This window comes from Pan paniscus, chromosome 13, assembly GCF_029289425.2.
Source record: "Pan paniscus chromosome 13, NHGRI_mPanPan1-v2.0_pri, whole genome shotgun sequence".
NCBI classification, from domain to species: domain Eukaryota; kingdom Metazoa; phylum Chordata; class Mammalia; order Primates; family Hominidae; genus Pan; species Pan paniscus.
This window is the reverse complement of record NC_073262.2, coordinates 139,966,242-139,993,192: the sequence shown is the minus strand read 5'-3', so window position 1 is coordinate 139,993,192 and position 26,951 is coordinate 139,966,242. Positions and strand designations below refer to the sequence as shown.

General features: G+C 46.4%; 1 protein-coding gene across 1 annotated transcript in view; it reads left to right on the top strand.

Moving 5' to 3' along the window:
• Window positions 1-26,951, top strand: part of COL6A3 (collagen type VI alpha 3 chain) — a 91,355-nt gene that overhangs the window by 51,806 nt on the left and 12,598 nt on the right. The window contains exons 14-39 of the mRNA XM_003813107.6: window positions 213-358; window positions 1,783-1,875; window positions 2,441-2,494; window positions 3,455-3,526; window positions 4,227-4,253; window positions 4,365-4,409; window positions 4,527-4,580; window positions 5,032-5,094; window positions 5,736-5,801; window positions 6,225-6,278; window positions 8,695-8,730; window positions 10,216-10,278; window positions 11,035-11,097; window positions 12,425-12,487; window positions 13,429-13,491; window positions 14,976-15,026; window positions 15,255-15,290; window positions 15,770-15,832; window positions 17,078-17,140; window positions 18,434-18,466; window positions 18,553-18,589; window positions 18,695-18,706; window positions 18,804-19,297; window positions 21,435-21,531; window positions 22,434-23,132; window positions 24,466-24,568. Coding sequence (XP_003813155.3) covers window positions 213-358; window positions 1,783-1,875; window positions 2,441-2,494; window positions 3,455-3,526; window positions 4,227-4,253; window positions 4,365-4,409; window positions 4,527-4,580; window positions 5,032-5,094; window positions 5,736-5,801; window positions 6,225-6,278; window positions 8,695-8,730; window positions 10,216-10,278; window positions 11,035-11,097; window positions 12,425-12,487; window positions 13,429-13,491; window positions 14,976-15,026; window positions 15,255-15,290; window positions 15,770-15,832; window positions 17,078-17,140; window positions 18,434-18,466; window positions 18,553-18,589; window positions 18,695-18,706; window positions 18,804-19,297; window positions 21,435-21,531; window positions 22,434-23,132; window positions 24,466-24,568 — 2,650 coding nt within the window. The remainder of the gene's footprint in view (window positions 1-212; window positions 359-1,782; window positions 1,876-2,440; window positions 2,495-3,454; window positions 3,527-4,226; window positions 4,254-4,364; window positions 4,410-4,526; window positions 4,581-5,031; window positions 5,095-5,735; window positions 5,802-6,224; window positions 6,279-8,694; window positions 8,731-10,215; window positions 10,279-11,034; window positions 11,098-12,424; window positions 12,488-13,428; window positions 13,492-14,975; window positions 15,027-15,254; window positions 15,291-15,769; window positions 15,833-17,077; window positions 17,141-18,433; window positions 18,467-18,552; window positions 18,590-18,694; window positions 18,707-18,803; window positions 19,298-21,434; window positions 21,532-22,433; window positions 23,133-24,465; window positions 24,569-26,951) is intronic.

Sequence of the window (26,951 nt, the reverse complement as noted above, 5' to 3'; positions counted from 1 at the left end):
TTAGTTATTGACATACCGGAAACAATTATTCAGCAGAGTCCAAAGTTTGAGTATTTCAACAATTCAGAGTAGCCAATAAACTTGATTAAATATATTTAAGTTAAAAGCTAAATTTTACGCTGAAGTTTTCTTTAAAAATGTAGTCAGGAAAAAAGGACATTGCATTTTCCACGTGCCTAGGTGAGCTGTATTAAATGTGTCTTTCTTTGCAGGAGTCCGTGCCTTGATCCTGGTGGGCCTTGAACGAGTGGCCCACTTGGAGCGGCTAATGCATCTGGAGTTTGGGCGAGGGTTTATGTATGACAGGCCCCTGAGGCTTAACTTGCTGGACTTGGATTATGAACTAGCGGAGCAGCTTGTGAGTTTTTTTTATGTCTTTATACGCAGACCAGTGTAGATAACACACCTTTTGGCATTTCAAGAGAATGAAGTTAATTATCAGCAGGTGAATGGGAGGGTGGGGCCTTGGTAGATAGTTAAATTTATTTAATTCACTTGGGAACTGCCTTGTTGCCATAACACATGTGAATCTGGAAATGGAGATAGCAAATCACTGGAAATCCAGCGAGCTGGAAGGGGATCCTGGGCGCGCTGAGGTTGTGGCCTTAGCATTTTCTCTGCTCCCTTAGCAACGGCCTCTTTTAACACCATTGCTGGGTTGCAAACCATCGAGATTGTCCATCCTCCAATTGGAAACCATGTCAACAGCATCTGAAATCTTGCATGATAAAGACAACATGCAGGAAAAGAAAGGCTGTTTCTGGGTGGAGAAGTGCTTTAATTGCCCTCCCTAGTTTCCCTCTGTGTCAATGAAGCTCCCTCTGAGGCTTCCTCATTCTCCCCAGGGCCAACCTCTCTCAGCTGGAGGTGTGACCTCCTGGGTTTAGACTGGGGATGGAGCTTTTGGAAGATGTGGGGCTGAGCTGCGAACTCAGAGATTCTTTGGTGGTAGCAACAGTGGACTGTGGCTACGAGAATGGGAGGAATGGACCTGGCTCCTTCCTTTCTTCCATACTTCTTTGCAGGGCTAGAATCAGGATTTTTTTCCTAGTGGAAGTAGGTTGAGTTAGCTCACAAATCTGGGATATGGGAGAAAGGGAAAGCTCTTGGAAGCTCATTGGAAGAAAGTGCATGTGCCCACCATTAGTTTAGCAGATGGAAATGTATTTGGGCATGCCCTTTCCCACATAAGGTCAGGGGCCAGATGGGATGAGAATGTAGAGGGTGTCTGTGTGACCTGGAGTTGAGAAGCTTGTGGCTCCGAGGCCAGGACCACTTGTGCCTGCTCCCACCATGGCTGCCCTGGAAGCCTCTTTCTGGGCTGGTACCATATCCCATGACTCTCACCCTGGTTCCAAGGAAGGGTGGTCATGGATATCTGTTCTGGAACCACCTTCAGTCTTGGCCATCTGCCATTTGCTTGGCTTTGCACTTTGGAACTGGAACATATGTAAGTTATAGTTAAGATCTGATGATGGAAACTTCTAGAAATAAGGTCCAGCCTGCAGTGATATTGTGGATAAGATCTATCTTACTTTGGTTGTTCTTTACTTTCCCATTGGTGACCTCCCATCTGCACCCCGACCGCCAGGAGCTGGGCCCTCCTGACTTCGCTGGCAATTTCTATCATATCGTCAGTCGTCCAGCAAATGTCACCTGGAGGGACTTCATCTCACACCGTGAAACCCCCATGCATCCGATTTTGACCCTTAAAGCGCATTTATGATTTTCTGCTGGGCATTTCTTGAGATCTGAACATTTGGTTTCTCTTCCTTTTGGTAGGACAACATTGCCGAGAAAGCTTGCTGTGGGGTTCCCTGCAAGTGCTCTGGGCAGAGGGGAGACCGCGGGCCCATCGGCAGCATCGGGCCAAAGGTACGGTGGCTTTACCCTTGCCCACGCCTGAGATGAGGTGTCAGAAGCCCGACATTACTTTGGTGGGGTAATTTCTCTAACAGAAGAGTGTGGAGATGAAGGAGGAGACGAGAGACCATTTCTTATGTTAGAAGGAGGAGCTCTGAGGGGCAGACCCGCGTGCTGTTCTGCTGGGGCCTGTTCCAGTGAAGATGGTTCAGGCGGGACCCTCCTTTTGCACAGGATAAGGGGATCTGTGCTTTAACATCTTGGTCCTTCATTTCATAAAATAATGTTAAAGGCAGCTGGCGTCCCTGACAGCAGCCTGGCTGCGAATGGCAGCTGGAACTCATAGCATTTGCTCTGAGTCAGTAGGAACTAACAGGCTTTCTTGGCAGAGCAGGAGCCTTAGAGATCCTGATAGAGAGAATCGTGACATGGTGTACTGAGGGGAAAAGCAGTAACAGGGAAAGCCATGCTGAGTTTTAGTGCTGCTCTGCCAAATGAAGGGGGACCACAGGGATTCTTACTCTAGAGCAAAGAAGACCACAGGATTAAACAGAGGACCCGATTTACTCTGTTTCAGGGTATTCCTGGAGAAGACGGCTACCGAGGCTATCCTGGTGATGAGGGTGGGCCCGTAAGTAAAAATTGTTTTAGTCCCTAAAATTTCACCCCCTCCTTGATCCTTACCCATTGGGATTGCATTGTGGATTTCATCATTTGTTCAGTTGCTGATGGCTTTCCCTTTGGGAGAAAAATTAATTTATACTTTTCTTAACAACTTTGCCCGGATGTCTAAGTACGATAATTGAAGTATGACAAATGTGGGCCTGAAGGGTGGGATTTGTTCTTACTCTGTTTCAGAAGGAGGGATTAATTGGTTTCTGAGCCAGAGGGACACCGAATTTGCACACCCAGTATCTACTAGATTAAGACATGCAAGTAGAGATGGGAGTGAGCTGAGGGGCAGGGACACAGCAGGAGACCTCACCAGGGCTGTAGGGTTACCCCGTTAAGGGTAGTCCCTGGAGGGGATGTTGCTGGATCAGATCATCAGTGTCCGAGGGTCTTGGGGATGGACAGACCCCAGTAGCAGGGTCCATGGGAGCAATGCCCGGGACAGACGCCTGTCTGGGGAGCTTTGGGACCTTAGATCAAGGTCCAGCCCTGGGATAGGGGACAGAGGGGCTCACGAGGAACAGTGTGGTCACCAGGGCCCAGCCGGCAGGGCTCGGCTAGAGAACTGGGAATCAAGCATCACTTGGAGGAGCTGTCAGCCCAGTGGGTCTTCCTGGGATTCAGCACCCACAGAGACACAGTGCTGGGGGCCACTCACCCTTGCCCCACAGGGCAGTGCTGTCTGCGCTGCTACCCTCCCAGATCTCATTCCCTTCAGGGAAACTGCAGGTTCCAGGCCAGGCCTCATGCAGGGGCCCAAGAGGCTCCCTGGCTCACGTAGCCTCGATCGGCGTTCCCCATGGTGAAATCTGCTTTCTGCTGCATGCTGTTCACAGTACCCTTCACGCTGCTGCAAGCCCGGCAGAGAAAGGGTGATGAAGGGCTCCAGCTTGCAAAATGCCTTTGTCTCTCACAACAGGGTGAGCGTGGTCCGCCTGGTGTGAACGGCACTCAAGGTTTCCAGGGCTGCCCGGGCCAGAGAGGAGTAAAGGTGAGGCGTGGGTGATGGGGTTGCTAGCGTGGGGAGGGGTCAGGTGACTCGCAGTTTCTCCAGATGCTGCCAGGGAGGGAGGACGCTGGTCCAGGCTTCTTGACCTCAGCATTCAGCAGCCCGTGACCTCTCATTGGAAGGCAGTTCTGAGCAGGGTGGGTTCAGGAGCAGGGGCTGCAGCTGGTGGGGAGCCTGAGAATGGAGAAATAGTTTCCTATGGAAACATGAAGAAGCCAGGAAACCCTCACAAGGGGAGAACATGGGCCAGGGTGGAGGGGAGGCTGGTGCCCACGGCCCCAGCCCTGAACCGTGGGAGCAGTCAGGGAAGGGAGTGGAGTGAGAGGACAGCAGGTGGGTTGAAGGCTGGTGAACTTGCTTCTCTGTTTGCTGAAGTTTGAAGGCAGGTGCTGAAGGGAAGGGCTGCAAAGTTACAAAGTCAGCTCCTTGCCCTGGGTTTTGGGGCCCACCCCCGCCGGCCCAGGGAGCCAAGACCACCCAAGCATTCAGTTCTAGTTTTAGTTTTAAAACATCGCACGTGGTGGTGAGAGAGGAATCCAAAGGGGTGGGACTCTAATATTAAATTTTCAGACACTGCAACATTCAAATGGGGTGGAGTGGGGGAACAGCCCTTGGCCTCTTCTGCCCGAGGGACCAGCCCTGCAGGAAAAGCTAATGCTTCCCCTATCCCCTTGCCTTCTAGGGCTCTCGGGGATTCCCAGGAGAGAAGGTATGCAAGCTTGGTTTTGTTTTACAAATGGAAAACTCTCCCAGTATTTCTCATTTCTTCCTTTGCCAGAATAGCTTTCTATACTTACCTGTCCGCCTTATTCCCTCTTAGGGCGAAGTAGGAGAAATTGGACTGGATGGTCTGGATGGTGAAGATGTAAGTGATTTTACTCTAAGTCCAAACTGCTTTTGGTTCTGAAGATTCCAGAAACTAACAACTCAGTCTGTGATAGAAATTGCAGCAGGTGTGACCTTTAATCCTTGTCTTTGGCAGGGAGACAAAGGATTGCCTGGTTCTTCTGGAGAGAAAGGGAATCCTGGAAGAAGGGTAGGTGTATTTCCACGGTGGTGCTATTATGGAAAGAATATAAACATTTCATTTAGGGAATAGTTACTTTCTTTCCTCATATACATCAAGCCCGCTTCCTCTAGGCAGCCTTCCCTGACCTCCCCTGTGAGTGCACCCATTACATCCCCTCTCAGCTCTGACACATTACAGTACATTTTCTTGTTTCGAGATCACATCCCATAGGGCAGGGACTGAGTTTGTTTTGTTATAAATAAATCTCCAGTGCCTGGCACAAAGTGGGTCCCCAATAAATATTCATGGATTTACTAAACGAATGAAAAATACGTGGAAGTGAATTTGCCTTCATGGTGAATGAGTAAATTGTAAACATTGTTCTAGTTAAGATTTATGAATTGAAGAATGTGATTTTTAGGGTGAGATAAAAATGGAAACATCTAGTTTTTAGCATCCACTTGTGCTTTTTCTTTAGGGTGATAAAGGACCTCGAGGAGAGAAAGGAGAAAGAGGAGATGTCGGGATTCGAGGGGACCCGGTAAAGAAGATTTCTTTATTGACGATTTCAGACCTGAGCCTGGGGAAGAGGGTTGCTGGGAAAGGGGGATGAAAGGAAGAATTCTACTTTTGAAATTGCTTTAAAACATGTTGATAAAATATGTGCTTTGTCTTTTTCTTGCAGTTTGGGGGTTTGGGGAGATGTGTTGGTTCTCTTGCTAACCAGATAATCATTTGCAAGTCCTGTTATACAAATATCTGAGAAGTTTCCAAAAATGTGGTATCAGGGCACTTCAAATTTGCTTTTGGAAAAGAGAAGAGTTTGCAGCTTTTCTCATTTTGTGTCTCTGTAAAACGTTTAAGCAAATGAGCAGTACAAGCTAGCCTCTTCTTCCAGTCCATCCTGCCTCTGTGGCCAAGGATAAGCAAGAGTGAGCCTGGGGCATCCTCCTCCCTGGGGAAGAACCATTGCACCTGTTTGGGGCTAAGAGTGCTTTGCTGATCCCGTGATTGGGTTTCGTAAGACCTGCATGGATGTTACCTGGATGGGTTGTGGCCGAAGGGCTTGTCCCTCGAAGCCTTGCATGCAGGTCCTTGCTAATATTTCCCTGACCATCCAGTCCAGTGGCAGCTGCTTTCCTTCCATATGTGGCTCATTTCCCTTTCCCATGTTGCTTTCAGGGTAACCCAGGACAAGACAGCCAGGAGAGAGGACCCAAAGGAGAAACCGGTGACCTCGGCCCCATGGTAAGGTGCTGCACATTCCTAGACTCTCCCTGTACTGAGGGCAAGAGAAAGGACACACTTCTCGGCTCATCAGCAGCCACAGAGGCCAAAGACGTGGCCTTTAACACTGCAGCGTAGCCTAAGATTAGCAGCAGAGTCCCCGTGAAGGAAGTCTCCGTGGGGAACCAGAGTGACCCTTGCCAAGTGGGGCTTCTCAGCAGAATCTGTGCCCTTAGATATTTACGGAAGGTGCTTGTTAAGCCAAAGGCTTGTAGAGGTGGGAGTGTACTGAAGTCCGGTGCATCCTGCAAAGTGTGCAACTGTCCTGCAGACGGGCTCTTCCTCTGTGAATCGACCCCTTTCCCTGCAATGTCTTGTGCAGCATTTCAGAGCTAGACATTCTTCTCTGCAGATGAGAATCTCATGCTAATTTTGCCCCACCAGGGTGTCCCAGGGAGAGATGGAGTACCTGGAGGACCTGGAGAAACTGGGAAGAATGTGAGTGCCATTAGGGCTTTGGGGGGCTCTGTGACAATTCTTAGTGCCATAAGATCTGCCCAACATGACCTGGTGCATGGTTAGTCCACAGCTCTGCACTGGGTGAATGTAAAAGGATTTCTGAAACGGTCGTTACTCCAATTTATTTTCATTCTTATAATTTCCTTGGTGCTTCATCTCTTCTCTCTCCCTAATTCTTGCTCTCCCCAAGAACATACTGAACAGATGCTTTTAAAAATAATATCTTTGCTACTTTCAAATATCGGGCCAGGTTTGATCCAACTAAATATTTAAGAAACCCAAATGGAAATCCTAATACTGGGGGAGGGAGGGAATAAGGGGCAAGAAGGCTGAGGGAGTTGTGGATTTGTTGTTTTTGTAATTATCTGTGGGTTTTTGGGGGGATGCTGCAAGTGAAATAACAAAACTAGATTTCTTCTTTTTCTGGCGTATTGCATCTTGCAATTTCAAGACATTTCAGAAATGTCTGTAGCAGAATAGCTCCTTGTATGCCTAATCCTCAGTCTTGTTGAATAAATGCTAAAGTCAAAGTGATGTGAATGATCTTTCTGAAGCCAACCAAAAGCTTCCAGGGTCCTCAGGCACAGACAGCGTCTGCCTTGTAGCTGGGAGAAGACCCCTGCTCAGGGAGGCAGTGGTGTAGAAGTTTGTAACCTCTCAGAGGAAATTCAGGATGCTGGTGGGCGCCTAGGGGAGGTCTCTGCTCAGAAATGAACAGAGCACAAAGGCTGCAAGCTGGGGCTGGGTGCTGGGAACTGGGCCCTCAGCCACGCCCTGAGGGGCAGTGGCTCGTTCGGCCCCAGCACTTGGGCCAGTAGAGTTCGCTGGGGTGAGGGGCTTTCAAAAGGAGCGACTCACCAAAATCAAATGATGGACTATGGGCATCATTTTGCTTTGAAAATTCAGAAGAAAATAGAAATTTTGAAAATATCATTTTAAAATGTTTGAGCACTATTTATTTATTTATTTTTAATAAATTGTAAAGACCTGGATCAACTGCTTGGAAGTGAGCATTATTTTTGAATAATGCTATATAATGAAAAAGAAGCTATATAATGAAAAAGAAGAAATACTCATCAAATGCTACAGTGGGCTATTACAACTCAGCGTGTGAGCAGAGCCAAAACTTGGTTTCATGAAATGACTTAAAATTGAGTAGTTCATACAATTAATTTCAATTCTACACACAAGGTAGAAACTGGATTTGAATTCAGTTTCAGTCACGGGCTCTTGAGGACTCAATTCTTCCTTTTGTGGTCTAATGGCCTGGTATCCCTTCCCTTAGGACCACAGTGCCAGGCTCAGGCCAAGCTGAAATGTGTCCCTCCCACTGGGCTTCAGCATGCCTACATCCCCTTTCTAGAGTCTCCACAGGCGGCCTCTGGCCTGAGCAATGTATCACTGAGTGCTGCTGGACTCTCATGGAACTCTAGCATGTCTCTTTTGGGAGGGGCCAGGCCAGATTGTTGCTTTGTAGAGGAGAACAGTGTCCCCTTGTCTCAAATTTTCCATGGAAGGTGGCCAAGATCTTCTGCTGAAGCAGGTGGCATTACAGCGAATAATGGCAAACTGGTCACCGCAGATCACTGGGCTGGTCCATTGGAAGTGGAGAGTGAGGTTCCTAGGTTGATGTAGCAGATGACTGAGCCCCACAACAGAGCTAGTCGGTCACAGCCTCTGCAACACCAACCCTAACTTTGCAAAGACCGCCTGGGACATTCATAAAGTCCCACCCCAAACCTTTCTACTGCCGAGGAAACAATTTTGAGGTGGAAATTAATGGATTACTTGTGAAGTAAGCCCACATGTTTGAACTAAAGGTCACCTCTGGAGCATCCAGGAAGATGTTGCCAAGTTGTGAGCCCTACCTAAGTACACGAGACGTTTAGGTGCACATGTGTGCACTTCAGATATTTTACTTAACCGAGTGTGTGTTGTGTTTGGCCGGGATCACTTGGAGAACCTGGGACTCCCTTCCATTATAATTAACGTATTTCATGACTTCTCAGTACAGTTGGGAAGGTGGAAGAAAAATAGACAGGTTGACATTCCTTTTCATATTCCTCATTTGAAACTGGCTGGGATCGTGCAGCCAAAGGAGTCATTATTTTGCTTGGCAGGTCTGCAGTAATTCTCAAAACTTCCATTGGGTGATTAACAGGAGCAGCAAGGAAGCAAAACTTCACCCGGATGAGGGTGGAGGAAGGGTGTCTGTGTGTGCAAGTTTCCCCAGGGCTGATGAGGCGTGGTTTCTGGTTCTTGGCATGATGTGGGTGCTTGGGAAGATTCCCCTGAGTAACCGCAGAATAAGAGGGTGAAGTCTGAAAGAGCTCTAGGCCCCATGCCCAGCGTCCCATGCTCCCCCTCACAGTTTGTGGGACTTTTTCTTCCACAGGGTGGCTTTGGCCGAAGGGGACCCCCCGGAGCTAAGGTGAGCCTCATGCAGTGCCCCCTGGAGACTCTCTTCAAACAGCCCAGATGCCGCCCAGCCCAGGAGTGAAAAACACTCTCTCCTGTGAACCCAAAGCTTCGGAGACAGATACCAATCAATTTAGAAAGTTTATTTCGCCAAGGTTAAAGACATGCCCATGACACAGCCTCAGGAGGCCCTGATGACACCTGCCCAAGGTGTTCGGGGCACAGCTTGGTTTTACACATTTTAGGGAGACATGAGACATCAATCAATATGTGTGAGATATACATTGGTTCGGTCCAGAAAGGTGGGACAACTCGAGGAGGCTTCCAGGTCATAGGTAGATAAGAGACAAAAGGTTGCATTCTTTTGAGTCTCTGATTAGCCTTTCACTGAATACACAGTTTACCAGAACAGTCACCTATGCCTTAGTTAGGCTTAGTGAAAAATAAGGTGAAGGAAGCAATTGGATATGCCTTTGTCTCCCATGAGCAGAGGGATGACTTTCAGTTCTGTCTGTCCTTTGCCCACAAGGAATTTCCCTGTGGGCAGAATGTGAGGGAGGTATGCAGCTTAAAAAAAAAAAAATCTGGCCAGGACAGTGGCTGATGCCTGTAATCCCAGCACTCTGGGAGGCTGAGACAGGCGGATCACCTGAGGTTGGGAGTTCGAGGCTAGCCTGACCAATATGGAGAAACCCCGTCTCTACTAAAAATACAAAATAGCCAGGCGTGGTGGTGCATGCTTGTAAGCTTGTAATCCCAGCTACTCAGGAGCCTGAGGCAAGAGAATCACTTGAACCCGGGAGGCAGAGGTTGCAGTGAGCCAAGATCATGCCACTGCACTCCAGCCTGGGCAACTAGAGTGAAACTCCATCTCAAAAAAAAAGAAAAAATTCTTTGTAGCTATCTTATTTAAGAATAGAATGGGAGGCAGCTCTGTCTGATGCAGTTCCCAGCTTGACTTTTCCCTTTGGCTTAGCGATTTTGGGGTTCTGAGATTTATTTTTCTTTCATCCTCCTTGGGCTGTCATGGCTCCCGAGGCTCTGTCAGCCGTCTCCTTAAACAGCCTCTTCTGCAGAGTCTAGAGAAAATGGTGCCCAGTGGGGACTTGGGGTCCAAGTGCAGGAAACATGATTGAGGCAGTAGTGTCCCAGGTGGGCGCCTCTTCCAGAACGTGCCCACCTATCTGGCCATCAGCAACCCGCAACTTCCCGGTGTCTCGGTCCTCTGCTTTAGGTCTAAATGATCCCTGTTTCACAAAGCTGTCCGAGGAGAGGTGAGGCAAGAGTGAGGAACAATTGTAGAAGTGCAGGGAGACAGCTGGCTCCTGTGTTTAGTGTCTCGCCTGGGGTTACCGCTTTGATCATCTGTTACCTCTGGAAGAGCTGAGTTTTCCCTGGTTGCTTTCCAAGTCCCTGGCCCAGAAATGACTGTAGAGCAAAGAGCTGACGTTGACAGGAACCATCCTGACTCCTCCCTGCATCTTCTCTTATTTCAAAGGGCAACAAGGGCGGTCCTGGCCAGCCGGGCTTTGAGGGAGAGCAGGGGACCAGAGGTGCACAGGTGAGTGCTTCCGTGTGTGACTGTGTGCTCTCTGATATTTCACAAATCATTTAAAAAGTGATTGGGTGGCATTGATATCCGGAAAGTTAACCATTTTAAAGTGAACAATCCAGTGGCATTTAGTACTTCCACAATGCTGTGCAATCATCACCTCTATCTAGGTTCAAAACACAGTCTCGAAGGAGACCTGTACCCATTAGCAGTCACTCCCCATCACCCTCCACCCCGAGTCCCTGGAAACCACTAATCTCTCTCTCTTTATGGATTTGCCCACTATGGATATTTTGTATAAATGGAATCATTTACTAGGCAGCTTTGTGTGTGTGGCTTGACGGAGCATCATGTTCTTGAGCTTCATCCACATTGCAGCATGTAGAAGCACTTCATTCCTTTACATGGTGGAAGGATACTCTGTTGTGTGGCTACAGCACACTTTGTTTATCCACTCATTGGTTGATGGAGATTTAGGTTGTTTCCGCCTTCTGGCAATTGTGAATGATGCTTCTGTGAAGATTCTCCTACACATTTTTGTCTGAATGCTTGTTGCTTGTATACATTTTAAGCTCATTTGCCTATTCACGTTCTGGATTGAGGCAGCTGCTACTGCAGCTAAGACAGGAGAATTGTGGGTTTTGGTGGCCGTTTTTGGCCAGCAGAAGTGAGGTTCCAGGCCCTGTGGGATGGGCAGATGCCATGCAGAGGCTTCTCATGGAAAGTCACCTCATTAGCACTCACGATGGTCTTTTCCTTCCTCAGGGCCCAGCTGGTCCTGCCGGTCCTCCAGGGCTGATAGGAGAACAAGGCATTTCTGGACCTCGGGTAAGCCTGTCCTAATACCAGCCCCCTCTGTAGCTGAACAGAGGGCACATTGCCAAGCAGGCTGAGAGTTTCACGGATGATGCTATTGTAGACAGACCTCCCTTTAGCTCTCCTCTTTGGCAACAAAACCCCCAGATTTAACCTCAGGCCTTGCAGTGACTGGCTACTTCACCCCAAGAAAGTAAGAGTTTCCTTTTTTGGTGCTCCACGGGCCTCTAAGTCTCAATTCTGCTCCTTCCAAGTGTCCCTGGGTGGAAATCAGGGGATATGCCTCAGGATGGAATCCTGGAAAATCTAAATCTACCAAAATGCTTAGATTCTGCAAGGTGTTTCACCTTTGGTCCCTGGAGATAGCCCCTTGTGCTTATGTATTTTGTATAGTGAGTGCCTCAAGTTCACCCATGAGTTCAGCACAGAAGATGGCCCTTAAACTTGCTGTGACCGCAGATGTTATCTTGCAATGCAGCTATCAGCAATGATGAGCAGAGACACACTGTCATTGCTGGGCTAGGATCAGGTGTCACGGAATTACGTATTCGGGTTTCCCTCATGTCTGAGATGATATTGAGGGAGGCATCCTATCATTTATTACCAAAAAATGACTAATAAACTGGTAACGAGCTCAATATGTTGCTACATAAATGTACAAAAATATTTTATGGTGGAAGCAGGCAAGAACTTGCTTAGAAAGTCCTTCTCTAGCTTGAAAGCTGATAAATACATATCTTTAGACGTTTTTAAAAAACATTTACTTAACTTGTAATTAATCAATATTTTAAGATGGTATAGATGCAAAGCTATTCAAATAGTTATCCAGTAGCTCCAGAAACATTTATTAATTTGCACTTTTTCACCATCTCTTTTACGTTATTTCTGGGCTGGGTAGACTGTACCACATTTTAAGAGTTAATTTCATCCATCAGTTTATTCATTCACCTAACAGGCTTTAACATACCCATATGTACCAGGTGCTCACTGTGAGGGTGTGAAAAGGGAGGCAGAATAAAGTCACATAAAATCTGGGAGCTTGCCGTCCTGTCAGGAACCTAGGATATGTACATTAATAACTGCAACATGCATTAATTTGTGAAAACTGGCACTGAGAGGTAATACTCATGTTTTACATTTGTGCATGCCATTTCTGTGCATGTTTATATTTGAGTCCGTAGCCCCGTGCTCAGAGCTGAGTGCTTGGGATTTGCAGGCGGGACAGGTCCCATGCCCCTGGCAGGCTCTGACTTCCATGCAGGGGAGAGTCAGGTTTCAGAGACCAATCTGCCTGGACGGTTGGCCACTTGACTGACACATTCCTCCCCTCCTGCTCCAGGGAAGCGGAGGTGCCGCTGGTGCTCCTGGAGAACGAGGCAGAACCGGTCCCCTGGGAAGAAAGGTTTGTCTTTAGAAAGGTAGAGCTTTCCTGAGGACAGGGACCAGCCAGGCACACATGCCCCTCTCCCTCTTTGGTCAGTCTGTCTGTCCCTCCTCTTCAGTACTACTGGTTCCCACTCCAGCCTCCCCTGTTGATCGCGGCTTGGCCAGTGGAATCATTGTCCCCCAACAATCCCCACCATAATTCCCACCACCATCCCTGCCACCAACCATCTCTGCTCAGAGGGCTGGCTTTCTCCTGGCCACAGCCCTCCATCAGCTGCCAGGTTTTCTGCTCCTCTCTTGCTTGGCTTGTGCCAATAGTGCAGCACCCTCTGAGCCGTCAGAGCAGCCGGGCAGTGCTTGGTACAGTTTCAGTATAATATGGAACGAGCAGTCTTTAAACGTGGGCAGTGCACGCACAGCGGCTCAGCTAATCACATTTAGATCATCCGAGAGCCCCGACCCTGACTGTCCTGGATAACAGCAAGTCTGCTGTATGAAGGCTGCCTGAGAACCTCCTTTCGCTTTGAGATAAATTACAATTTGTCATAACCAGTCCGAAAAGACTGCATGTTCTCTGTAAAAGAAATGATTTCCTGTGAATCCACGATGGTCTCTGCCTGGAGAGTGTTTTGGGGTTTTATGCTGGGCTCAATGCCCACCACCTTCCGTGCCTTCTTCTCCCAGCTGTTACTCTCTCTTCTCATCAGCCCGTCCCCCATGCCACGCTGGTGAAAAGGACAAACACAAACCCTCCTGGATTCTTTTCCAGGAATTTGCACATGAATATTGCAATTTAGAAAATCATTCCACCGAAATCTCAAAGGTGAAGTCAGCATGTTGCAGCACCCTTACCTAGAGCAAAAGCATGGCTTGGCATCACACTGTAAGCCAGCCTCAGGCCACAGGGTCTCAGCCAGCCTCAGGCCACAGGGTCTCAGCCATGTTTCTCATGTCTAGGGTGAGCCCGGAGAGCCAGGACCAAAAGGAGGAATCGGGAACCGGGGCCCTCGTGGGGAGACGGTAAGGTCACAGCGCGCTTGGGGTCAGGCTGTCGCTGACTCTTTGCTGGAAGGTGCAGGAAGCCAGGAGAGGGTTCCAAATAAAGATGAGCCTTGCTTCTTGTATTACTGGGGATACGGCTGGAAATGCTGAAACTTGCTCATCCATGGCAAATTAATTTAACAAGTTTTATTTTATTGGCAGGGGTAGAGAGGTGGGGCGGGCCGTGGGGAGAGACACTTTTTCCCCTGTGTTTTTCCTGATACAAGAGAATGTAGAGGCTAATGAAGCTTAAACCACCTTCATCTTAGGTCCCGCAAATGCTTTGCAAGCATAACTAGATGAAGCTTTTCTGCAAAGAAGTAAATGTCATTTGGGTTAAAATGGAATTGGATTTGATTAGGTCTCAGTCCAGATGGAAACAATTTCTTTTGAATGAGACATCTTAGGAATAGAAATTATTACCTCAGTAACTCATTTTTTAAATGCTATTTAAAAATGCCCCAAGAACTCACCAACAATAATTTTGTAATGTACATTTCTACATTACAAAAGAATAAAGAAATCTACGGTCCATTGTGACTTTTTCCAAAAGGAGTCATGGCACCTAAGCACTCTATAAAAGGACCAGGTTGATCTGACTGTTTTAATTCCAAGCATCAAAATATTTTTCTTTCTTTCATTTTTGTCTTTTCAACTAACTGAAGTTTAAAAACGAATCTGTTTGTATTACTTTTAATCTCAGAAGCACAGGGAAAAAATCAGACTTCAAACCATTGAAGGAAATCTCTTCCTGATTCTGTTTCTATTAATTTGGGTCAACAGATCTCTAGTTGTTGATATCTGTTGAAAACTGTAAATTAACTAAGTGGCAATTCCTACATATGTTAGAGATAGTAATGTACAATTCACACAAATTCTTCTGATTCTTCTGATTCATAATTAATGACGTCCAGTTCTGAATGCTCCTCATGAGAGAGCAACAGGAACAGATCTGAGCATGCTGGGGGGAGGTGTTGGAAAGGAGGGGGTCTAGGGGTGATGACTTGGAAGGAAGGGAAGGGATATGGGGAGGGGGAATATGACCTGGGCCTGAGAGATGGAGTTCAGTGTTTTGGTTTTGAAGTAGAATCAAAGACTTATGGATGCATAGAATCAAAGTAACCATCAAGATTCCTGTCAATTCTAAGATTCTTGGGGTTGACGAGTCTTTGATTCTACATCCAAACAGAATCTTTACCAAAAGCAACCAGCAGTTCTTTCTATGTTAGTCTGCCAGTGCCATTTTGCTACGGGAGTCCTTTGAGCCCACCGCCTACAGAAATGGTCTTGTTCACACTTGGAGGATAGGACAGGAGTGGGAAGTATGCCTACTCCTGTGCCTTAGTCTGCAAACATTTCAGGAGCTCAAGGATCCACTTCTCAGGGGCAGTGGCAGGGCAGAGACGGTGGTTATGGTGTGCCAGGCATGGCGACCTATAGTCACATCTCTTTCCCACTCTTAGGGAGATGACGGGAGAGACGGAGTTGGCAGTGAAGGGCGCAGAGGCAAAAAAGTACGTATCTGCTGAGGATTATCCAAGCGTCCTTGCTGCCAGGAGGCTCCAAGGACAACTTCTGATGTGTTGTGTTTTAAAAGAATTATTTCTTTAAAAATTGTCTTTGTATTTGAGTGAGTGTTTTCTTTTGATGACTCAGCAGACATTTCTTTCTTTCAAGGTCCATTTATTTTAGATGAATTTAAATTAGAATCAAGTATTAAATAATCTATTTTTCCTTTATAGGGAGAAAGAGGATTCCCTGGATACCCAGGACCAAAGGTAAATAATCCCTGGTCGGTGAAGCATCATCATGATTTTGGGATGGCTCTGGTATGTCCATGGACTGAGAATCAGAATATCTTGGCATTAGTCTTGGGTCAGCCACTCAGTTAACTGGGCTACTCTGAGAAAGACCCTTCCTTCCCTAAAATACTCTCTCATCTGTCAAGTGGAGGTCATGATACATACTTGTCCTGGTGTTTATGAGATTTAAATAAAATATGCTGCAATCAAAGTACTCTGTAAGCTGTGAAATGCTATAACCTACATGATAGTATCATTACTGATTAATTAAATTAAGACCATCTGCAAATACCACAAATATAGTAGTAACCCACTGGAAAAGTGAATCAAAGCTAACCACTTGGCTGCCCTGGAAAAGTGTGACCCACACGTCTCCTGGATGTCTTACCCCACGGACCCTCAGTGAGATCTTCTGTTCCAGAGCTTACTGTGCCACTTCTTGGCTTTCTTCCCAGGGTAACCCAGGCGAGCCTGGGCTAAATGGAACAACAGGACCCAAAGGCATCAGAGGCCGAAGGGTAAGTTTGCGTGGGCCTTGGCTGCAGGTGAGGAATGAGAACGTATGTCTCAATGTGATTAACTGCTGAGGCTTTGACAATTATCCTTCACTTGCACCCTGGCCAGGGATAGCACAGGGTGGAAGGAAGGGAATCCTGAGCTCCAGACCAATGTCCTCAGGGTGCCACCATGGCTGTGGTCCATGGCTCTCCTCCTGTAGGTGTATTCCTCTTCCTCCAACTCACCTCCAGGGTCGCCAGCCCAGCTCACTCCAGGCACAGCACCCACCTACACTCTCCAATCTCATTATGGGTGACTGGGAAGTCTGTGCAGTCACTTTGGGCCATACCCACCCAGTCGGCCAGGCAATGGGAGTGAATGAGGCATGGCAACTGCTTCTGAAGCCTCTGGGCTTGCAAGCAAGCCAGGCCAAGGCCATGGGCTCCTCAGACTACTGGTGCTGAGATTCCTCTTCCTTAAGCTACTTTTGGCCCTGATAGCTCTTTTCTTTTTATTCTTTGTGTGTGTGTGTGTGTGACAAGGTCTCACTCTGTTGCCAAGGTCTCAGTCTGTCATCTGGGCTGGAGTGCAGTGGTGCCATCTTGGCTCACTGCAACCTCCATCTCCTGGGATCAAGCGATCCTCACACCTCAGCCTCCCAAAGTGCTGGGATTACATGCATGAGACACCACACCTGGCCAGATTATTCTTCAATGGATGTTTACTCACCCTCTTAAAACGGCAGAGTCTTCAATTAGCAAATTGTGGCCTAGATCTGTGTAAATGTTGCTAACAGTTATTTTCAGCCTGAAATGTAGTTTAAAAAGAAACATAATTATCCTATTAATTTGATCAGTGAAGACAGTCAAACTAGATCATTTAATGTCCCAAAGAGCTTTAAAACATTGGATGATGATTATCTACACTGAACACATGAGCTAATTCACTGTCTGTTACCTATTCTCCTGGGAGTCCTTAGTAATCATATTAATGGTTCTTGGGAAAGCATCTGTCTTACCTTAGCCTGGCAGAGAACACAATATACAACACCTCTATAGTTGGTGGGGGACTCCCATTGGCTTTGTTGAGGTTGCTTGTCCCTAAACTTGCATTTAAGAGACATTTTAGCTCCCTTAAAGTGAGAGATTTCTCGTGATGATGGAGTCCCTTGGGTTAGATCACTTTTACCGTCCCTTCCAACTATAGGAGCCTTAAATTCTCCACTTTCTGACACAGTTGAACAATGTTTGTTCTGCTCCCTCTAGGGAAATTCGGGACCTCCAGGGATAGTTGGACAGAAAGGAGACCCTGGCTACCCAGGACCAGCTGTAAGTATTTATCCAGTTCTGACCCAGCCACCTGGCCCTGGGTGCTTTACACGTGGTCCCTGAAAACTTCCCACCATCTGCTTTGCTCACAAGAAAATGTGCTCTCTTTGTATTTGCTTGGTTGTCAAACCGCCTCTCTGACATCATGATGCAGCAAAGAGATTTTGAATTTTAGAGTAACAAGAAACTTTAAAGAAATAGGTTTCATGGGATATCCTGTCATCTAGGGAGTATTGTAATTTGCCTTTATAGTTTCCTGGCATAGGTGCATTTGAGGTTTGTGTGGAGAAGAAACCAAAGAGGAGAAATCTAAATACCTTTTGCTTGCATCTTGTAGAAGCAGTGCAATTATGCCAGGCCTTGGTTTGACAATGCTTCCTGTGGTCTATGAAATCCCCAAGGGAGCTCCTGATTTGTGGTTAAAGCCCACTAGTTATGCTGCCACCAGGAGCCAGCAGGGCATCCTCCCACAGCCCTTCCAAACCTCTTTATTGCTAATACCTTTGTTTTCTTATTTGAATTTCTCCATATATTGTCCCTCAATATTGAAATTGGTGAGTTTCAAAAAATAATGGAAAAGATAATTCGGGAGTTGGAAAATCATTCCTAGAAGGAAAGGTTCAGGGCTTAGTTTGGTTGAATTAGGGAAAAGAAGGCTGGTCAGGTGGGTCTGATTGCTGTCTTTAAGTAGGTGAAGTGTTGAGGGGAGCACATTAAGCCAGTTCCTGCAGAAGACCAAGCAGGCAGAAATAGCCTCCTGGAAAGACAACTAATGGCCCATGAGATGCCTGCTGGGCTGTCAGGGTGGTGAGGTTTAGGCATGGGACACTGAGGGAAGCCACGAGTCAGTCCCTAGAGCTCCTCGGGGTGGAATTCAGCTGGGATGCTTTAGAGACGGAGGGAGCCAGGGCAGCTCAATGATCTCTCACTGCCCCTTCAGCAGGGGACAGCGTATCAAGCAAGTGTGTGAAAGGGAGCTCTTTTCTCAAGAGAAGCAGAATCTAGACCCAAGTTCACTCGTGGGCTTTACATGGATTGGTGGTGAGCTTCCTGGTTTCAGAACATGAGACTATTTCAAAAGCCAAATGACCTCCCAGGGAAACACATTTGCTCCAGAATCTTCTCTTTTTTGCTTTGCAAGGGATAAAATCAGGTTTATAGGGAGAGGCTGTAAACAATCAAGGTTATCCAGGGGCCCCTTTGTCTTGCTCTGTGTATTTCTGGGGGCCAAAGCCTGTTTATTCGAATTCCCCATCTGCTGTGCCTCTCACCTTTCGTTCCTTGGTTTTACAGGGTCCCAAGGGCAACAGGGGCGACTCCATCGATGTAAGTTGCATGTGTCCAGAATGACTCATTAACCTCATGAGCCTTTGATTTGCTCTCTTTACATATTCTTTTATTTTCTTTTAAAGCAATGTGCCCTCATCCAAAGCATCAAAGACAAATGCCGTAAGTACATGATTTTCTGTTGTCTCACAATGCATATTTTTACATTCGAAATTCTCACATGGTAGAGTAGTCTCTCACCCTTTCTTCTCTTTGCTTCTTTTCTAGCTTGCTGTTATGGTAAGTTGATTTTGGTGACTTTCTCCTAAGGAAAGGAAGCCTCCCTTTTGTAGTAAGTACAGTTTGTCTTTAACCCTCCACCCTCTACTTTCCACAGGGCCCCTGGAGTGCCCCGTCTTCCCAACAGAACTAGCCTTTGCTTTAGACACCTCTGAGGGAGTCAACCAAGACACTTTCGGCCGGATGCGAGATGTGGTCTTGAGTATTGTGAATGACCTGACCATTGCTGAGAGCAACTGCCCACGGGGGGCCCGGGTGGCTGTGGTCACCTACAACAACGAGGTGACCACGGAGATCCGGTTCGCTGACTCCAAGAGGAAGTCGGTCCTCCTGGACAAGATTAAGAACCTTCAGGTGGCCCTGACATCCAAACAGCAGAGTCTGGAGACTGCCATGTCGTTTGTGGCCAGGAACACATTTAAGCGTGTGAGGAACGGATTCCTGATGAGGAAAGTGGCTGTTTTCTTCAGCAACACGCCCACGAGAGCATCCCCACAGCTCAGAGAGGCTGTGCTCAAGCTCTCAGATGCGGGGATCACCCCCTTGTTCCTTACAAGGCAGGAAGACCGGCAGCTCATCAACGCTTTGCAGGTCTGTGCTCTGTGCATGCTGTTGGCATCTCCCTTTCTTCTGGGGCTCTGAGAAGGTTCTCAGACACGTCCATGCTCCTTTGTGGCTTCATGTCCCATAGCTCCTAAAACATCCCCAATGAGGCCATCTGCCTGAGAACTTCTCTTGTGAGGTCTCCAGGACAACCTCATGGCTCCAGCACTACAGGGACGCCTACATGCTTGTAGCACTGCCCCCAGGTCCCTCCTCACATGTTGACAGCTCTTGCCGGTTAGTGATGCTAGTGTTGGTGACACTCTCTATCTACTAACAAGGTGGTGTGACTTGTTTGCTTTATTCATGAGGAACTGGACGTTTGGATCCGTCCTGTCTCCTCCCAAGATGGCCCCCTGTGCACACTCTGAGCTGTGTCTTACTGTGTACTGGGCATTTGCTTCCCATAACTGGCTGGTGAGGTTTGTATCATCAGTCTCACCTCATGGATAGGAAGATCCTGCTGTTAGTGAGGTGCTCGTGAGAGGCTAGGACCCTAGTCCATTAGACTCTGAAACCCATGTGCTGATGATACCCATTCCAGTCTCCACTCTGTCCCAATCAGCCCTGAAGGTGAATATCCAGGGTGGCTCTGGAGGCCTGCAGTCTCTTAATGAGGTCCCCAAAACTATGCCGACTCAGCACCCCCAATCTACACCACTGTGCAAAGCTTTCTTCAGTGAGGCCCCAAGGGTCAGCCCACGGAGAGGCCAAGTGTCGCTTGTAATTCTATTAAGTAACTGGTTTAATTGTGTTTTTTTTTTTTTTTTTTTTGAGACAGAGTCTTGCTCTGTCACCCAGGCTGGAGTGCAATGGCGTGATCTCGGCTCACTGCAACCTCCACCTTCCAGTTTCAAGTGATTCTCCTGCTTCAGCCTCCTGAGTAGCTGGGATTACAGGCACTCGCCACCAAGCCTAGCTAATTTTTGTATTTTTCTTTCTTTTTTTTTTTTTAGTAGAGACGGGGGTTTCACCATGTTGGTCAGACTGGTCTCGAACTCCTGACCACGTGATCTGCCTGCCTCGGCCTCCCAAAGTGCTGGGGTTACAGGCGTAAGCCACCGCACCCAGCCAACTAGTTTAATTCTTACATCAATTAATATTTATTCAGTGCAGTTCTGGCGATACTGTTCAAGACAGATGGGTGATGGGTAGCAAGGAGTCCACCCGGGAGTCAGGAGGCCTTGGCCTGGTTCCACACTCCCCCCACCCATTTAAAGTAATGTGCACACCACTTAGCGTCCCTGCGTCTCAGATTTTTCACCTGTAAATTGAGACTGGGGCAGGATGATTGCTAATGTCTTTCCTTCCACATTGGATATTCTATGCTTTTACCACAGCCTGTGTCGGCGAAAGACATTGGGTCATCGCTGCCATTCCTCAGGGCTTGTTCTGCCGAACACAGGATGATTTGTGCATAGAGCGCTGGGCTTGGGAATTCAGTATTGAAGTGGGCTACCGGCCATGTGCTCTTGATGGGGGGGTTCATTCACATAAGTCTGTCCTTGTGTGGGCTGCGGGACCCAGAACCACGTGAGTTTCTTAGCATGGTTTCAACGAGATCAAAAAATTGTTCATTCATTAATTATTTGCTCATTCATTCATTCAAACTAGCTATTTGTTAAATGAATAATTACTAATCGTGTGCCAGGTACGGCGATAGACAGGACTCTTTGCACCCACTGGGAGTGATTTTGTTACTTGCTTTAACCACACCTGAGAGGGTGGGGAAGGGATGGAGCTCCCATATTGTTGCTAAAAATAACGATAAGATTAAGTTCCTACTGTTTGCCAGAGGATACACCAGTTACTAACATTTATTATCTAATTTAACCCTCCAAATGACACCATTAGGAAGGTATTACCCCCCATTTTACAGCTGAAAAAAACTGAACCCCATTTGAACGGGATATGAACTCCAGCTCACCCTAGTAGAATAAAACCTATGTCTTTCTATTATACTCAGAGCCTAGCCCCACCCCCAAATGAGAAGATATTCCCAATACTGCCCTATTGGGAAGTTAATCTATTTTATTGATGTAGCTTTGATTTACTCCTCTGCCATATTTTCAGATATTAGTGATCATGTACGCCCCTACCAAAGTTGTTCTTTTGTTTAAACCAGATCAATAACACAGCAGTGGGGCATGCGCTTGTCCTGCCTGCAGGGAGAGACCTCACAGACTTCCTGGAGAATGTCCTCACGTGTCATGTTTGCTTGGGTAAGCTGTTTCTCTAACAGGAAGATCTGCTCAGCTGCAATTGCAAAACATAATATCCATGGGAGAGTGAGAGAATAATGATGATCTGTAAAAAGAGCTTGAGTTCAATTGATTCACAAAGCCTCGTATTTACCAGAGTAAATACTACTGTAGCAGTTTCTATATTAAAAATGGACCTCCCAAAACAGAGCTTCTCTTTGATGGCGGATAATTCATTTTATAGGTAACAGAGGAGGAGGCAGTTTCTGCTTAAGTTTTGACATTAGAATCTAGAATGAAAATATTGGCACTAGTGACTTTCTAGAACATATTTCTTCAAAGAGTGGCAGAGAAGTAATATAATTTTTCATTTCTTTTAAAAATGCCAGCACATGGTATACTACAAAGATTTTAGGTTAGTGATTTGTTTCATCTACTAAGTATTAGGTGATAGAAACTGAAATCTGGCCATAATCAAATCAAGGCAAGATATAAATTGGTTTTGGTTGTGATTTCTTTTTTTATTTTTTAGACAGAGTCTTGCTCTTGTTGCCCAGGCTGGAGTGCAGTGGCACAATCTTGGCTCACTGCAACCTCTGCTTCCTGGGTTCAAGCGATTCTCCTGCCTCAGCCTCCAGAGTAGCTTGGATTACAGGCATGCGCCATCAGGCCCAGCTAATTTTTGTATTTTTAGTAGAGACAGGGTTTCACCATGTTGGCCAGGATGATCTCGATCTCTTGACCTCGTGATCCACCTGCCTTGGCCTCCCAAAGTGCTGGGATTACAGGCGTGAGCCACCGCTTCCGGCCCGCTTTTGATCTTATGTGATCATTTTAATCACCCAAGTCTCCCAGCAGATTGATGAGCTGTGTATCCTGCTGTGGGTGTCACAGAACAAATAGGCTGCCATGCTTCTTTCTAGACGTCTGCAACATCGACCCATCCTGTGGATTTGGCAGTTGGAGGCCTTCCTTCAGGGACAGGAGAGCGGCAGGGAGCGATGTGGACATCGACATGGCTTTCATCTTAGACAGCGCTGAGACCACCACCCTGTTCCAGTTCAATGAGATGAAGAAGTACATAGCGTACCTGGTCAGACAACTGGACATGAGCCCAGATCCCAAGGCCTCCCAGCACTTCGCCAGAGTGGCCATTGTGCAGCACGCGCCCTCTGAGTCCGTGGACAATGCCAGCATGCCACCTGTGAAGGTGGAATTCTCCCTGACTGACTATGGCTCCAAGGAGAAGCTGGTGGACTTCCTCAGCAGGGGAATGACACAGTTGCAGGGAACCAGGGCCTTGGGCAGTGCCATTGAATACACCATAGAGAATGTCTTTGAAAGTGCCCCAAACCCACGGGACCTGAAAATTGTGGTCCTGATGCTGACGGGCAAGGTGCCGGAGCAGCAGCTGGAGGAGGCCCAGAGAGTCATCCTGCAGGCCAAATGCAAGGGCTACTTCTTCGTGGTCCTGGGCATTGGCAGGAAGGTGAACATCAAGGAGGTATACACCTTCGCCAGTGAGCCAAATGATGTCTTCTTCAAATTAGTGGACAAGTCCACCGAGCTCAACGAGGAGCCTTTGATGCGCTTCGGGAGGCTGTTGCCGTCCTTCGTCAGCAGTAAGTCCTGCGTGGCACAGCATGTGCCCTGGCCTGGCTTTATGCTCGGGCCAGGAGAAGTGTAGGAACAGTCATGGAAAAGACAACCGATGTGTTGACAGGAACTGTTTCATTCATTGAACAGACATATATTGACACCTGCCATATGCCACAAATGCTTTTAGGAGCCAGAGTAAGCAGGGAACATGCAGACAGAATCCTTGTTCTCATTGATTCCTTTATTCCACCACATTTGACCAAGCGCCACCTAGTCATAAGGCACTCTTGGTGTCCTTAACAGTTTACAAATGGGTGGGCAAATGGATCAAATGCACATTTATTACGCATGACATAGTAGGCTGGCATGTTGCAAGAGAAGTGATTTCTGTTAGGGGCACCGGGGAAAGCTTCTAGAAAGAGTTGCTTTGATCTGGGCTTAGCCACCAGCCCCGTGCTTGGATACCACTGGGTCTTTGCTCATGGGGCTCCCCCTCCCTGGAATGCTCTCCACCGCACTTCAGCAGCAAACCCATATTCATCTTCAAAGTTCAATTCCAATGGCTTCTGCTCGCCATGGAAGCTGCTGCTCCCAAGGCCTGCTCATGGTTAATCCGGACACCCTATTTAGGGCATCTATTACCTGGCCTGTTGATCATTTATTTGTGGGTCTGTGGTCCCCTAGACTGCTCTTTGAGGAGGTGCAGCCTATTATAGTTTCCAGAGCCTGTGTACAGTGTGCAGCCCAGGGTCAGTACAGGCAAGGCTTGGAACAGATGAGGGGGATTTATAAAGTATAAATAAACATGTATATGCTAAATGTTTATTATTTAAGGCAATGTTGAGGTCTATGAAAACAGTATTCACATTTGTGAAGGTCTGGCCCCCAAAAGATTCAAAGAAAAATGTGAAGCAAAGGTAAGCCCCCAGGTTCACCCACAGGTCACTGTTCCTGTCTTCCAAAGATTAAAAACAAAAGCTTTGTTCAACAAAGCATTGAGAAAATCTGAAAAGCAGTTGGATTATAATCTGATGTCCAAGAGTCTAGAACTTGTTGAACTCTCCACTTGATTTTTCTTCTATCCCTGTCTTCTCTCTCATGTTGGATAAATATATCTTTAACTTAATCACCCAAATATTGCCAAATAGAGCATATTGGCTTACCATGTTTTATGGATCCAATGCCATCATACTTTATGTTTAAAATCACTGGACATAGTTTGTCTGATATAGTTAATTCAACAATAATTATGGGCTAAATAAATGTTATGTGATTCATTTAACTTGTTGACAGATTAATTTTAATTTTCATGTTATTAGCATGCGGTTCAATTGTTTTCTTTGTTTTTTTCTTTAGGTGAAAATGCTTTTTACTTGTCCCCAGATATCAGGAAACAGTGTGATTGGTTCCAAGGGGACCAACCCACAAAGAACCTTGTGAAGTTTGGTCACAAACAAGTGTAAGTGATTATAATTATTGTCTTAAAAATTGTAGCGCTGCAGGGAGTGCACAGGTCCTCCAACCACCTCCTGACTTTATGGGATGAGGACCTTGAAATCCAGAAAATGTGACTTCCCAAAGGTAATGTGGGTCATGCTTCTCAAATAATCTGTTTTATCAGTTAGCTTTTGCCATGTAACAAGCTACCCAAAACTTAGTGGCTTAAAACAACAACCACGTATTTATTTTCTTACTTAATTTATTTAGAGACAGAGTCTTGCTGTGTTGCCCAGGCTGGAGTGCAGTTGTGCAATCTTGGCTCACTGTAACCTCTGCCTCCTGGATTCAAGCAATTCTCATGCTTCAGCCTCCCGAGTAGCTGGGACTACAGGTGCATGCAGCCATGCCTGGCTAATTTTTGTATTTTTTTTTCAGTAGAGATGGGGTTTCGCCATGTTGTCCAGCCTTGTCTAGAACTCCTGAACTCAAATGATCTGCCTGCCTCAGCCTCCCAAAGTGCTGGGATTATAAGCATGAGCCACTGGGCCTGGCCAACAACCACTTATTTAATTTGCAATTCTGTGGGTTAGCAATTTTTGTTTGGGCTCAACTGGGTGGTTCTTCTGTTTTCTCCTTGGATCCCTTATGTTTGTGGTCAGCTGCTTGTCAGCTATAGAGCTGCTGGTCTAGAGTGGTCTCAGATGGGCTGGTTCATCTCTGCTCCATGTGGTCTCTCATTCTCAGCAGGCTAGCTTGGGTTTGTTCACCAGGTGACCTGGCAGGGTTCCCTGAGAGAAGACAAGTGTGCAAGGCCTCTTGTGACCTAGGTTAGAACTGGCACACTGTTACTTCTGCCACGTTCTATTGACCAAAGCATGTCCAAAGGCTAACCTAGATTTAAGAATGGAAAACTAGGCTTGATGGAAGGACTTGCCACATTACATTGAAAGGGCATGGGCAGAGAGAAGGTAGATAATTGAGACCGTAGTTCCAAACAATTTACCATATCTGGTGTGAAATGATTACGTAAAAGAAGGATTGGATACATCAAAAAATGGACTCCATGTCTTCTTAAAATTATTAATGCTGTGATAACATGTAATGATGGTAATAATAGGAAGTCATGTGCATGTTCTATGAAGACTGACGGGAGGGGTGGGAGTGGGCAGGACTGTGGCACCCATGCCGATGCTGCTGCCTGGCCCATGTGCCGTGTTTCATGCCCTGCTCCATCTCGGGTGCCAACCCTAGGAGCAAAGAGGGCAGTGGGGGCATGTAACAGAGGGCTAGCTGGGGTGATGTGGCTGCAAGAACTGAGCCCCTGCAGCATGTCAGCAATGTGTGCTCCTTAAGAGAATGTCACAGTGTGTCATGCTTTGGAGGGAAGTGCAGATTCTGCAGATTCTGAACTTCGTACACAGATGAGATGTGAACGCAAATGATCCTTCAAAAATGACTATCTGGCTTACTACTGGCTGACTCTCAAGATGGGGAAAGAGATCCCATCTCTTCCTACTGCAGACCCTTCTGTCTATCACCACTTAAGTCCTTCAGCTCTTTCTTTTGACCTCAGAAGGAGTGGCTTTAAATCTCAGCATAGCAAGAATGAATATCATTGCTAAGGCCACTAGGACCCTTATCGTGGCACTGGATGCTTCATTTAGCTTTGTAGCCTCTATTTTTCTAGGCTCTAATGATTCGTATTTTTTCTCTGAAACCTTCCCTGAAATTGGCTCAACCTTTTTATCTTTAGGAAAACAGAATGAATGAAGTAACCTAGTATTTGAAGTCTTATGATATTAACTTGAAAATATATTAATACTTCCTAGGACAAGTAGCAAGATATGACTATAAAATAATATATTTTCTTCTAAGATCAAGAAAGCTATGAAGTGTGGGTCCTTGTTGTTATGTCTGTTTGATTAGGCTGCTATTCTCTCTAGATATTGGTAATAGATCAAGAAATTGTAAAAAAAAAAATACACATACACAAAAATTAAGAGAAATAAAAAATATATATACTCCCAATAATAAGCCCTGGGAGCAAAATAGTACATGCTAACTTTATAATTTTCCAGCTCAACATAGCATTTGATTGAGTGGATATTTTCTTATAATGTAAGTAGCTAACTACTGATTTCATTTAATTTTTGGTGTATGTTTTGGTTGGTTAATTGCTATAATGAGAACATTGTTGGATATTATTTATTATTGTCCCTTATTTTCTCTCTGCCTTTATTTTAGAAATTGAAAGATGTTTTTGTAGAACAATATAAGCTTCATTTTTAATGGTTCTATTTTTCAATATGCTGTTCCATATCTTTTTTTAGGGAGGCACAGATCCTTAAAAGAAGGAATTTAATATATGCACTGCTATACATAATCTATAAAAACTATTGCAT